The 14603-nt window shown below is 48.6% G+C and overlaps 1 protein-coding gene across 1 annotated transcript; it reads right to left on the bottom strand.

The window, feature by feature from the left end:
- Positions 1-4612: 4612 nt before the first annotated feature.
- Positions 4613-6736, bottom strand: LOC125404933 (interferon lambda-2-like). The gene is made up of 6 exons (XM_087910040.1): positions 6599-6736; positions 6273-6352; positions 5541-5592; positions 5143-5313; positions 4956-5042; positions 4613-4873 (listed from the first exon to the last, which is right to left on the bottom strand). The coding sequence occupies exons 1-6, from the start codon at positions 6734-6736 to the stop codon at positions 4685-4687; spliced, it is 717 nt and encodes a 238-aa protein (XP_087766166.1). The 3' UTR covers positions 4613-4684.
- Between the last annotated feature and the right edge of the window lie 7867 nt (positions 6737-14603).

Raw genomic sequence — 14603 nt, 5'->3', positions numbered from 1 at the left:
GACCCACCCTCAACTTTAAGCCCTTTCAGCTGGGCAGTTACTGCCCCTCCTGGCTGCCCAAATTGTGGAGGATAGATATCCATGGTCCTATTTTACAGACAGAAGGTAGAACCAGAAGAAAGGGAAGTCTCTTGTCAGAGAGCTCCACCCTGGTCTGCTTCCCATGAAGAAAGTGGAATTGGCAGTTTGCCTTCAGAGTTGTGTCTGGAGGCTGGGGAATGGCTTCAGTGACCCCAGCTAAACTTGAGTCTCCAAAGCCTGCTGTTAAGGGAGTAGAGCTCTGCTTACCTGTGTGAGCAAGACAGAGGTAAGTGAAGCAGGGGCTGCTGGGAGCAGTGGACGGTGAGGGAGGAGGGGCTCACTAAAGGCTAAGAACTTGCCTGGGGGGAGAAAGTGTTTTGGGGTATGGTAGGAGCTCTGGGCATCTCAGTCTTTGCAGATACCTTGCTATGAAGACTTGTTCCTAATTCTGGGGAAAAATGAAGAAGGCGTCAAGCCAGCCAGGGGCCCCCTGAGGCCTGGGGAGGAGGAAAGCAAGACAGAAATAGAATCAGAGCCAGAGGGAGGAAGCTGGTCTGGGCAGAGAGGGTGGGAGGCAGCAAGGACAGCAGCTCCGGAGAATTCCAGGCCAGGTGGATCCCTCACCCACTGGCCCAATATACATATCACTCACAATGATACCTAGGTATGGCATGCTCCCACCAGCTGGGCCCTGTGCTCACATATCCTGCCTAACATGTGAGTCAGTATAGCATAACGAAAGGTGGTTACTCCCATAAGAAGCGGGCTCACAATATGTAGCTGTGGTTGCCCTGCAACTCATGAGTGGATAAGCTTTACTGAGCATGTACCTTATGCCTGACCCAGGGTAGGAGCCTTAGCAATGAATAAGATAGATGAGCTGCTAGGCATAGTGGCATATGCCTGCAGTTTAGCACTTGGGAGGCAGAGGCCAGAGAGTTCCAGGACAGCCAGGACTGTTACACAGAGAAACCCTATCTTGAAAAAATAAAATAAAATAAAAGTGGTCACAAAGAAAGAAATGGTCCTGGTGGAGCAGGTCTATGAAACCAGCACTCAGGAGGCTGAGGCAGGAGGATCGGAAGTTTTTCATTGTTTGCTGCATAGTAAGTTTGAAGTCAGCCTGGAGTTATTGTTTTCTTCCCCAATATACAAAAAAAAAAGGAAAGAAAGAAAGGAAAAGAATTTTCATTTGTTTTTCTCCTTTTTGCTTAATTTATTGGTTATGAAGATAAGAGATTTGCAATTTCCACAGCCATTTTGTAGCCATGCAGCCCTGAGAATAGAATGTAAGACTATCATTAGTTTTTAAAGGAAGGTAGAGGAAAACACAGGAAAACAGGTCTATGACAAACCCCTAGACTCCAAATAGAGTCAGATGACACCAGAATATATTAATATATTTTTTTTTATTTTATGTGTATAGGTATTTTGCCTACATGCCTTTCTGTGTACAATGTCTGTGCTTGGTGCCAGAGGAGGCCAGAAAAGGAGCTGCAGTTACAGATGGTTATGAACTGTTGGCATGGATGCACTGGGACTCGAACCCGGATCCTCTGGGAGAGCAGCCAGTACTCTAAAATATTAAGCTACCTCTCCAGCCCCATAACAATGTTTCAAATATTTAAAACATATTAGCTGGCTTCTCTTGTCATCTACCCCCTGCCCCAGTGTCTCACTATAGTACCCTGGCTGACCTAGAATTTCCTGGTAGACCAGATTGGACTTGAACTCATTCACTGAAATCCACCTGCCTCTGCCTCAAAAGTGCTGGAATTAAAGGTGTCCACTAACCATGCCAGCTTTTTGGAAAAGATCTTATGTAGCCAAGGGTGGCCTTAAATTCATGATCCTTCTGCCTCTACCTCCAAAGTGCTGGGATTATAGGCATGAGCCACTGTACTTGTGGCTTTTCTTTCTTAAACTACATACACTCATTCATTCATTATCCATTCAGTCATTCATTGTGTGTGCATGTGGTGCATGTGGAAGACAAAGAATAATTTGCATGATTAGGTTTTCTCCTTTCCACCTTGTGGGTCCCTGGGATTGAATTTAGGTCATCAAACTTAGTGACAAGTGCCTTAACTCACTGAATCATCCCACCAGCTCTTTATCTATCCTATCTATCTATCTATCTATCTATCTATCTATCTATCTATCTATCTATCTATCTATCATCTATCTGAGTTTCACTATGTAGTCCTGGCTGAGTTCAAACTTATGTATTTCCATATTTTGATGATAGAAGCGATACACTCTTGGGGCTGGAGAGATGGCTGGCTCAGGTAGTAAAGTGCGAGCCCCACAAGTATGAGGACCCGAGTTCAGTTCTCCAGAGTGGAGGGAAGTCAGGCATGTACTTGTAATCCACTGCCAGGGATGCAGAAATGGGAGGGTCTGTGGTGCTCACTGTACAGCTAGCATAGCCTAATTGACAAGCCACAGGACAACTAGGAAGTAAACAAAACTAGGTGGACAGTTATTGAGGGATGGCAGCTGAGGTCCTGAGTGCACCTTTGTCCCTCAGGTGCACTCACACACGAGCACATCTACATGCACATGAACACACACAAGCACACATATATAAGCAAGCATGAAGTTGCAAGGTCTGTGTTCAATAGAATGTTGCCCTGACCACCTCACCGTCTAATGGCATTCATCTTTCTAGGGACAGATTGTCGGGAATAGAGGTTTCTCTTGGTTGTGTAGCTTTGGATGACTGTGAACTGCTGATTTCTCATGCCTCCACTTTCTCAGGGCTGAGATTACAGCACCACCATTACACCCAGAATAATACACATGTTCTCTTATTTATGTATTTATTTAATTACATTTGGGGGACTGGAGAGATGGCTCAGTGGTTAAGAGCACTGTCTTCTCTTCCAGAGGACCTGGGTTTGATTCCCTGCACCCACATGGTGGCTCACAATCCTTTGTAACCACAGTTATGGGGATCCGATGCCCTCTTCTGGCCGCTGTGGGCAATGCATGTACATGGTACACAGACACACAGACACACCAGAACACCATACACAGGAGGTGTAATTTTAAAATGTACACACTCTAAGGTGGCTGTTGGGGTCAGAGGATGAGTTGGAGGGTAAGTTCTTTCCTTCCACTGTGTGGTTCCTGGTTACCAAGCTCATGTCCACAATGTTAGTGCTGAACAATCTTGTGGAGCACAATACATTTGTTTTTTACTTTTTTTGAGACAGGGTTTCTCTGTGTAGCCCTGGCTGTCCTGGAACTTGCTCTGTAGATCAGGCTGGTCTCCAACTCACAGAGATCCTCCTGCCTCTGCCTGTCAAGTGCTGGGATTAAAGGTGTGTGCCATCACTGCCCGGCAATACACATGTTCTTGTGTGTGATGACAAATTCCCTTTTATTTCTGCCTTATGAATTGGGTTTTCTTTTTTCTTTTCTTTTTTGCTTTTTTTTACTTTATGTGCATTGGTGTTTTGCCTGCCTACCTGCATGTCTGTTTGAGGGTGCTGGATCCCCTGGAACTGGAACTACAGACAACTGTGAACTGCCATGTGGGCGCTGGGAACTGAAACCAGGTCCTCTAGAAAAGCAGCCAGTACTCTTAACTCATTGAGCCATCTCTCCAGCCCCAAATTGGGTTTTCTTTAGATGTATGTGTGTCTGTGTTTTGCTTGCATGTGTATGAGCTTATATGTGCATGTGGAGGCCGAAGATCAACACCAGTTGTCTTCTGAATTGATTTTTATCTTTTGTAAGCATGTGATTATTTTTATATTATGCACACACATGAGTGCCAGCATATATGTATATACACTAAGGGTATGTCTGATGCCCATGGAAGCCAGAAGAGAGCATCATATCCCCCGGATTGGAATTATGTATGTATGGTGGTGAGCCACGATGTGGGTGCTGGGATTCCAATTCAGGTCCTCTGCAAGAGCAGCCAGTGCTCCTAACTGCTGAGCAGTCTCTCCAGCCCCTGGTCTGCATGTTTTAATGTGTGTGTACTTGCTTGTACATGCGCCTGTGCATGGAGGCCTGACATGTGTGTTATGTGTCTTCTCAATTGTTTTTCACTTTATTTTTGAGCCAAGGTCTACAACTAAATCTGAAGCTTACCAACTGTTAGACTGGGTGGATAGCTAGGCCCAGGGATCCTTGTCCTGTGTCCACTTCCAAAGTTGACTGTATCTTTTTTTTTCCTTTTTACATGGATGCTGGGGATCAAACCTAAAGTTCTCACCCTTGTACAAACTCTGCAGCTCGTGTTAGGTTTTCCAATTTCTTATTATAAGATGACAGCTTCCTGAATGAGAGAGACCCCCCCATCTGTCCCAGAGACGTTTAAAAGAGATACATGGTACATACAGACTAGAGAAAGACTTATAAGCATGTTTGTAAACATGTGTGAACATGGACAGGCCACAGTGACGTGACACATCCTTGGTTAGTTGCTGATTTGGAAACATGGTCCCTTGGATACACATCACAGAAGACAGACACACAAATGCAATCTCGAGTGTCCTCTGCACCACACAGTCATCCACACTCAGTTGCATGCCACAGTCACACACGAACACACACTCAAGGATCACAAGAAGGGTCCAACTTCTCACTGTTTATTTGCATATATTGTATAAAAATAGGAAAAATAAACCCAGCCTGAACCGCAGCTTCATAAATAAAAAGTGAGAGGAAATAAGTTAAGGGAGGGGTGGGACCGAGTGTGGAGTCCAGAATCTTGGATGCGCTGTGTCGGGCCACTGTACTCACACTGATCTCCCCTGGCCACACACTTCAGGTCCCCCATGAGCAGGCGGAAGAAGTTGGAAGTGACAGAGTCCACCAGGAAGCCGGGGGTCTCCTGAAAGGACAGGGTTGGCTCAGGGACTGCCGGGGCTCAGGGCTCCCAGGCTCTGCAGATCCAGGTCCCTCTCCAGACTCACCTTCTCCTGGGCCTCCTGGAGCCTGTGCAGCCAGAGGAAGAGGCGGCCACTCGGGGACCCGGGCTCTGCTGTGGGCTGAGACTGTGTCTGTGGACAGAGGAGGGGACTGTGAGCCTGCTGCTGGGACACAGGGGAAGTCCCCGTGGCTGGAGGTACAATGTGGAGGAACCGGGGACCCAGGACTCACACAGGCCTGCAGCTGGGACTGGATGTGGCACAGTGTGTGAAGAGGCTGGTGCAGGATGGGGCCCAGGGCTGAGTCAGTCACGTTCTCCAGAACCTCCAGTGTCAGGGCCAGCTCAGCCTGCAGGGCTTTGGGGCGCTCCTGGACCTGAGAAGAGGCGAGAAATAACAGGTACTCAGAAGAAACAGGTAAGAGAGCTGAGGTACCAGCTGAGGGTGTGGCTCAGAGTGCTTGACCAGAATCTTCCAAGGTGACGTGGGGATGTGGCTCAGTGGTAGAGCCCCTATCTAGAATCTCCCAGTGAGGGGCTGGGGGTTTGGCTCAGTGGTAGAGCCCCTGCCTAGAATCTCCCAGTGAGGGGCTGGGGCATGGCTCAGTGGTACAGCCCCTGCCTAGAATACCCAGTAAGGAGGTGGGGGGCATGACTGTGTGGTAGAGTCCCTGCCTAGAATCCTGGAGTGAGGGGCTAGGGTGTGGCTCAGTGGTAGAGGACTTACCTAGCCTATGTGAGACCTGAATTGAGTCCCTATAACCACATACACACCTGTCCCAAACCCCAAAAGGCAGAGGTAAGTCGGGTTGTGTAGGGAATACAACATAGGGGGAAGGTGTTGCAGGACACTTGGTGGAGACAGATGTGGACAAGAGGGATCCAGAGATCAGGAGTGTTTGAGGAGAAACAGAGATGAGGAAGGTCCAGGTGAGGGGAAAAGGAAGGGAGGAGACTGGTGAAAGGCAAACAGGACTCCGGGTTCACAGAGCTTTAACAGAGCAGGGAGAAGAGGACAGAATAGCGAGGTAGGGGAGGTGGAGGAGAAGCAGGGAACAGAACAGGGCATGGGTGCCAGACAGGCTGGGCGAGGAAGGGAGAGAAATATGAGTCAGGTATGGTGCCATGTGTCTATGATCCCAGCATAGTCAGGAGGCTGAGGCTGAGGGTCTCCAGGACCTCATGACTGAGGCCAGCCTGGGCTACATAGTGAGACCCCTCTGTCCCCCTGCCCCCAAAAGAGATTGGGCTGAAGGAGCTGATAAGCATGGGAGGGCAGAGGCACTTGAGGGACATGGGGTTCTGGGACGGGCAAAGGAGCTGCTTTAGGACGGAAGCGATAGGGCAAGGGGGTGACCCTCACCTGGCTTCCAGTTTCTGACTGCTGGGAAAGGGACTGGTGCTGCTCTGGACAGCAGCAGCCTTCCAGAGCAGCCGTTCCTCCTGAAGAGAAAGGCACAGGTTAGCCCATACAGAGAGACAGGGCCCAGTTCTCAGCAGCAAGAGTGACTCTTGGCCTGGTGGGAGGGTTTGAGGTGATTTAATGACGGGAAGGATAGACAGGTCATAGCTTGGAGACTCAATCCTAGCCGGTAGCAGAAGGTCAGAGGTTAGCCCACAGTGCCAGGCTGCCGTCTTCATCCCAGTAGGAAAGATGGAGGGTAGTCCATTATGGTAACAGCAACGCACCAAAGCATCCTTGCCTTTCTTGGAGACTTCTAGCTCCTGTAGTGACAAAGACTGGGAAATGCCAATGCGACAGCCTGTTCTGGGTGGAGTGGGCTTGGAAGAAAGGACAGGACCAGCTGTGGCCAAGCCCAGCATCATGGTCACCAGACCCAGCAGCAATAGTGTAGCCATTCTCAAGTTCCAAGTGTCCCCCGAGCTTCATGGCTCTGCTTTTTAGCAGAAAAAAAAAGTGAAAAAAAGGTAAAGGGACACCAAAATATACTCTTCAGAGGCATAGTCAACCGATGGAGCCAATTCCTGGGCCAGGTAGGTGAGCAGGTGTGGGTGTGGTCAGGCGTGTGATGTTGTTCCAGGAAGGAAAGAGAAACAGAATCCAGTGTCGGGAGCCTGCAAAACCATCTCTTTCAGAACATCGAAGGGCAGGGCTCCCCAAATTAGATCTACACTGGAGATGGGGGGCAGTAGTGGGAATGGGCAGAAGGCTCGAGGTCACAGTGGGAACGAGAGGTGGGCGGGTGCGGAACAGGCTCCCTGACTGGGAAGGATGTCTCATTAAGATTCCTGTGAGTGAGTAATTGCTGTTGCGATTGTGAGGATTATTTTTTGGGTGTCGTCATGCTCGGGAGGTAGCTGGAAAGGATTCCTTTCTGGGTACTTGAGGGTGTTTGGGGAAGAGGCAGGCCTGTGAGTCAGTGGGCTGTATGAGGAAGAAGGAGCCTCCTGAAGAACGAGGGCGTTGATAGGAGGAAATTTGGAGCTGAGCACTCTTGACTGTAAGAAAACCACATTCCTGGCCAGGCCATGGTGGTGGCACACACCTTTAATCCCTGCACTTTGAGGCAGAGGTAGGCGGATCTCTGTGAGTCTGAAGCTAGCCTGGTCTATAGAGCGAGTTCCAGGACAGCCTGAGCTACACAGAGAAACCCTGTCTCAAAAAAACAAAAATAAAAAAGGAAAAGAAATCCACATTCCTTACTGGTCTCATCGAGGACCTAGGTGTTGTTGTTTTTGATCTTTTGGGGGGCCCACCACCCAACTCCCAAATAGATCACATTTGGAAACTTATTCTTAGTTATAAATGTCTGGCCTTAGCTTGGCTTGTTTCTAGCCAACTTTCCTTAAATTATCCTGTCTACCTTTTACCTCTGAGATTTTTTCCATTCTCTTACTTCTGTAAACCTTACTCTTACTCCATGGCTTGCTGTATAGCGGGGTGGCTGACCCTTGATGTCCTCCTTCTTTTCTGACAACTTTCTCTCCCAGATTTCTCCTTCTATAGATTCTCTCTGCCTGCCAGCCCCGCCTATCCTTTCTCCTGTCTTGCTATTGGCTGTTCCGTTTTTCATTAGACTATCAGCTGTTTTCTACAACACATGGGTTATCCGCGCGACAGCTCACAAATGTCCATAATTTCAGCTCCAGGGTCTCTTATGCCCTCTTCTGTCTCTGCGGGCACCAGGCACAAACATGATAAATGCATACATGCAGACAAACACCAGTACACATAAAATAAAAATAAATAAATCTTTAAACAACAACAATAAAACCCCTCTACACTCTCTGACTGGGCATGGTGGTCCATGACTGGCTGCGTGCTGTTGAGGGGTACGTGACTGTGTGTCCAAGGATTCCGCCTCTCAGAAGAACCCTGATCCAGATAATGGTTGCCCCACTTTTCTGATGACTTCTTTGGGGGTCCCTCTAGTGGTCAGTAACAGGCCAGTGTGTGTACAGAATTCTCTGTTTCACCCCCGCTGTGCCTGCTGCTGAGAGATGGGGCAAGAGCCTGGACAGAGCTGGAGCTGGGTGTGCTGTCAGGAGCTCCTACTCCCAGCATGCAGGAGATGGGAGGAAGAGACTAGCTGGACAGCAAGACCATCTCCAGAACCAACGTAACAGAGGTGGGCTGAGGGAACGGCTTGCTTAGGAAAACTGCTGTCTCACAAGCTGCAGGACCTGAGTTTGATCTCCAGGACACATACTAAAAACCAGTACCATATTTCACACCTGCAGTTGCTTCGCTGGGGGAGACAGCAGAAGGCTCCCTGGGGCTAGCTAGCTAGCCTGTCTAACCAACTGGTAAGGTCCCAGTTCAGTGAGAGACCAAAAAACAAGATGAAGAGTGACTGAAGAAGACACACACACACACACACACACACACACACAAAGCCTCAGCAGTTAAGGTGTCTCCTTTCTGACTGCTGGGTAATATGAAACAGGGAAGAAGGTCCTCATTTGCTGGGGACAAGGGCAATTCCTAGGAAAGGCTGGGGAAGGGTCTGGTACCCTGATGTCGCCCGTCACCTCTGGAGTCATCGGATCCGCATAACCAGAAAGCAATTGCTGCGATGTGTCTGCAGTTTTTATTTCTTCCTTTTTCCTTAGCCCTCAGTGCCCGAGGTCATTAATCATACTTTTCAGATCACAACACAGAATCACAATTGACCCATAAAAGACTCTCCTCCTCTCCCATCCCCACCCCTACCCATCCACCTCCCAGACACCCCCTTCAGCGGGCCCTGATATACAACTGCCAAGAGGCACCGTTTTAATTTGTGACTTTGTGTGTCTCTGCGTTTCCAATTTACACAAATGAGATTGTGCTATAAATCTACTAACTTTGAAAAAAAAATTAACACTTAACGCTTCATTTCTGAGATCTCCCCACACAGCTGCGGACAACCAGTTCCCTGTCTGTAACTGCGGCAGTGCGCCCACAGCGGCTGTGCTTACCCACTCGCCCAGAGATGGGCATTTAGGTCGCCTCCAGCTCCGCGTTCCCGTAAGGCCCACACCTGTCCTCCGTGTGGGAGACTTTTTAGAGTCTGCTGCTGCAACCACCAGCTGGTACCCTCCCACCTCATCCCATGGGCGCACTTTCGCACTCACTCGTGAAAAGGGTGGGCAGTCCCCACACACCGACAGCTTCCCACCCGTGTGCCTGGATCTCCCTGCTCCTCTAGGTCTCTTTTCTGTGTGGATGCTGAGCAGACCGGAAGTGGAAGTACCATTAGTGCTTTCTCCAGGAACAATCCCTACCCAGGGATGCAGCCGGAAGCTAAATATTACAGCTTTCAGGTTGGCGAGCAGCTCAAGTTGGTGCAAGCGCTTGCCGCGAAGCCTGGCAACTCAAGTTCAAAACCCAGAACCCACATGGTGGAAGGGGAGAACCAACTCCTGCAATTTGTCCTTTGATATTCCACGTCCACAATAAATAATGTAATTTAATAAAAATAAGTGTAATTTAAACACATGCTTCTCTGTCAAACTGAAAATCATCCAAGGGCTGGGAGTGGGGTGAGAGAAATGAATGGCATAAGATGTAGAATTTAGGGCGCTCACTCTTGGGGTGGGCAAGTTTCCCCCACTACTCCAGCTTGTGCCTGTTGTGTGGCTTCATGAGGAGTCTGTTCCTGTTCAACCCAGACAGAGGGAGCAATGACAGACCAATGAAGGAGCCCATCCAAGTCCAGCTTGGGGAACCAGAGTTGTCTGGGAGTCACGAGATTCCAAGGGAAACCCCCTTGAAGCTGCGTTACAGAAAAGCCCACCCCAGCATGGATGAGGACTCATAAATGCTGCATGCCAGACTGGAGAGATTGCTCAGCAGTTAAGAGCACTGGCTGCTTTTTCAGAAACCCTGGAGTTCAATCCCCAGCACCCAAATGGCAACTCACAACTGTCTGTAATCCAGCTCAAACTGATTTGACACCTTCATACAGAAATAAATGTAGGCAAAACACCAATGTACATTAAAAAAAAAAAAAGAGCTGCATGCCTGGAGTTCCCTGCACAGCTTTTGGGCAGCTCCACCCAAGAGTCTCCCCTCCCTGCCCAACAACCGCCTCCTGGATTTGTCCCTCCCTAAAGATCCCCTTGATTCTTTTATTTTTTTAAATATTTATTTATTATGTATACAATATTCTGTCTGTGTGTATGCCTGCAGGCCAGAAGAGGGCACCAGACCCCATTACAGATGGTTGTGAGCCACCATTACAGATGGTTGCTGGGAATTGAACTCAGGACCTTTGGAAGAGCAGGCAATGCTCTTAACCCCTGAGCCATCTCTCCAGCCCCCGCCCCCTTGATTCTTGAAGGTCTTTGTGCTTCTGTGCTTCGGTTCTCGACCCATTTGGGGGGAGGGGGCATTCTCTCACACCTGTGTTCCTGTCTCCTGGGCTTGGGAGAGAACTCAGACTCACACATGCATACTCAGGAGAAGGACTATGATGTCATGGGGTCACAGGTCACACCTGTGTCTGGAGGGTCTGCTTGGTGATGTTCATCAGAACTTTCCCAAATGATGGAGCTGTTGTGTCTCTGTCCTCTCCGGGACAGTATAGTCAGCTCTGCATGTGGACAAGCACAGCCACAGAGTCAACCCACTGAGGAGTGCTGTGGATTTGTTTTAATTTAATTGAGACAGGGTCTGGATGTGTAGCCTTGGTTGTCCTAGAACTCACTGTGTAGACCAGGCTGATCTTGAACTCACAGAGATTTGCCTGCTTCTTCTTCCCAAATGCTGGGGTTAAAGGTGAGTGTCATGTCTTCTGGGCTTTGTCTTTTGTTTTCTTTTCTTTTTCTTTTTTCTTTTTTGTCTCATTCTGTAGCCCAGATTTACCTGGAACGCACCCTATACCCCAGGCTAGCCTTGACTTTATGGGTAATCATTTTACCTCAACCTTCTGAGTGTTGGGATTATGGGTCTGTGCCACCACTGGATCCAACTGTGGACTGGAAAAAGAAAAATTGTATCTGTACTGAAGTTGTACAAAGGTTTTTCCTTTTTTTACTTTTTTTTTCTTCTTTTTTCGAAACAGTGTAGCCTGGACTAACCTTGAGCCTTGAGCTCATATATCTGCTGCCCTAGCCTCTAAGTGCTGAGAATACAAGCAAGTGGCCTCACAGCTGGTTGTACCCCTGCCTTCACCTCTCAAAACTGATCCAGGGTCTGGGGAGATGGCTCAGTGGACAAGGCACCTGCTCTGCAAGTGTGAGAACAACTTAGGAACCCCACACTCACCTACAGAGCCTGGCACAGCGGCACATACCTGTAACCTCAGTACTGGGGAGGCAGAGACAGGAGGATCCCAGAAGCTTGCCGGGCAGTCAGCCTGGCCAGATTGGAGAGTTCCAGGCTCAGAGAGAGACCCCTGTATCAAAAAATTAGGTGGCTCAGTGGTTAGTTAAGAGCATGTACTGCTCTTGCAGAAGACCTGGGCTGGGTTCCCAGCACCCGCATGGTGGCTCACGCTGTCTGTCACTCCAATTCTTGAGGATCTGATGTCCTCCTCAGGCCTTCTTGGACTCCTGCACACAAGTGGTGCACATGAGCTCAGGCAGGCATATACACATAAAAATAATTAAATCTTGGGGATGGAAGAAAGAGAACTTTGTAAAAAAGTTAGGTGGAGACTGGGTATATTGATGCATCTTTAAACCAGGTGGTGGTGGCACACGCCTTTAATCCTAGCACTTGCGAGGCAGAGGCAGGCGGATCTCTGTGAGTTCGAGGCCAGCCTGGTCTACAGAGTGAGTGCCAGGACAGGTTCCAAAGCTACACAGAGAAACCCTGTCTCAGAAAAAAAAGAAAAGAAAAGAAAAGAAAAGTGATGCACCTTTAGTCCCAGCACGTGGGAGACAGAGGAGGCAGAGCTCTGTGAGTTCGAGTTCAGCTTGGTCTACAGAGTGAGTTCTAGGATAGCCAGGGCTAAAGAGTGAGATCCTGTCTTGAAGAAAGAAAAAAAAAAGTTAGGAGGAAAGTGATTGGAGGAGACACCCTACGTCAGCCTCTGGCTTCTGCGTGTAGGTGTACATACTCTTGAACACACACATGCATACCACACAACATGTACACGCACAGGAACTAAAAAACAAAACAAAACAACCTGTTCTCCAAGCTGAGCACATGCCTGTAATACCAACATGAGGGAAGCTGAAAAAAGAGGAAGAGTATGAGTTTGGGGTTAGCCTGGGATACATAGCAAAACTCTGTGCCAAAACAACAACAAACAACCCAAAAGGAAACAGGCAGAAGACAAGAGCAGACAGACATACGGGAGGAAGAGAACACTGGGAAGCCATATGGAAACCATCAGTGAGAATACAAATGCAAAGCCCGGCTGAGCTTCCACTAGGAGACTGCTAATGACAGGGATAGACTCTGTCGGGGCTGTGAGGGAAGGAAGGGGCTCTCTCACACCCGCCTGGAGGAAATAGGATGCCACAGTCAGGTGACAACACCTCTCTCTGTGTGTCCTCCCCTCCTCTCTTTCTTTTTAAAATTACATTTGTGAGTTTGTGTTGTGTGTGTGTGGTGTGCAGAGGTCAGGTCTCTCTTTCCATCATGTGGTTCTCAGATTTGAACTCAGGTTGTCAGGCTTGCTTGGTGGCAGGATCCTGAACCATCTTGCCAGAATTTCTTTTCTTTGTCTTTATTTTATTTTACCTTATTTTTCCTCCCTTCTTTCCTTCCTTCCTTTCTTCCTAGACAGGTTTCTGGTCTCTGTGCCTAGCAAGAGACTCTCCTGACACTCTCACCAGAGGATGCTGCTGTTGTTGGTCTGTGAGCCACCCTTTTGGGGGAGGAAGGCGTTTCCCCTTAGGTAATATTTTTTAGTTAGTATACAGAATGATGGGTTCCATTATGACATCATTACATGTGTCATTTTTTGCTTTATTTCTATTCTGTTATTTTTTAAAATATGTTATTTTTGATTTGTATAAAGGATTTATTTATTTTTATTTTGTGTGTATGGGTGTTTTACCTCCATGCATGTCTGTGCAGCATATGCGCTCAGTGTCCTGAGAGGTCAGAAGAAGAGCTCTGAGCCTTTGGAACTGGAGTTCCCAATGGCTGTGAGCTGCCATGAGAATGTGGGCAGTGAATCCAGGTCCTCTGGAAGAGCAACGAGTGTTCTTAGCTGCTGAGCCATCTTTCCAGCCCCTTGTTTTTTGTCTTTGTTTGTTTGATTTGGTTTGGTTTTTCCAGACAGGGTTTATCAGTGTATCTTTAGACGTTCTGGAACTCCCTCTTTAGGCCAGGCTGGCTTCGAACTCAAAGATCCACCTACTTTGCCTCCCCAGTGGGATTAAAGACAAGGCGTGTGCCACCACCACCCAGCTCAGCCCTTGATTTTAATTGTAATTATGTGGTTGTGTTTGTGTATGTGGTGGGGAGGGACGGCGTTGCCTCCTTGGGACTGGAGTTACAGGTGGTTATGTCTCTCTTGTGCCCCCTCACGCCCCACACTGTTCTGTTTCCTGTTCCAAATAATTCCCCTTGTGCTTTTATGGCTTTCCTACATACAGTGCTAAATGTAGATTCTGCATAAGGGAGAAAATTCGTGATATTTGCCTTCCTGAGTCTGGTTTATTTCGCTCAACACGAGGCTTTCAAGTCCCACCCATTTTTCCTGCAAATGGCACAGGTTCATCCTTCCTCACTAGGAACATGAATTATTTTAACCATTTCCTCTCTCCACCGCAGCGATTCTCACCGCGTGGGTCACCTGGGATCTTGTTCCGCACGCACGTTCTCTGAGCTCCTGAGAGTTCTGAATGGTTCTGAGGCCGTGTTCCCCCGTCCGTGCTGTAGGCAGGCCTCCAGCCTTCTCTGGATTGCAGGACCTGGAGGTGGGGTATGGCCACTGTACTAGTCACGCCTCTGGGACTGTCGCCCAGGTGTTCCCTATCCCTGTCTAAAGAGTTCCCCAGGGAGGGGCCAGGAGACCATTCTGCTGACGTAACCGGAGGGCGGGGTCAGTTAGGGAGGGGTGGGGAGATGCCTGGTGGGCGGGGCCAAACAATGACGGACAGAAGACCGGATCGGAAAGAGAAACCCAGGAGACTGGAGCCAAGCTTGGAACCCTGATTGGAAAATCCTCAGAACCCAGAGGATGGTGGGAGGATAGGAAGTTGCCCTGACTCACCCCAAATTTCTAGCGATGGCGAAGGCACATAGCAAGGAGGGAGATGTTTTTAAAGAAATTGGGGCACGGAGGAG

Source organism: Myodes glareolus, chromosome 1 (assembly GCF_982192425.1).
Source record: "Myodes glareolus chromosome 1, mMyoGla1.1, whole genome shotgun sequence".
In the NCBI taxonomy this organism is placed as follows: domain Eukaryota; kingdom Metazoa; phylum Chordata; class Mammalia; order Rodentia; family Cricetidae; genus Myodes; species Myodes glareolus.
Note: the sequence above shows the minus strand (reverse complement) of the source record. Positions and strands in the feature narration are given on the sequence as shown.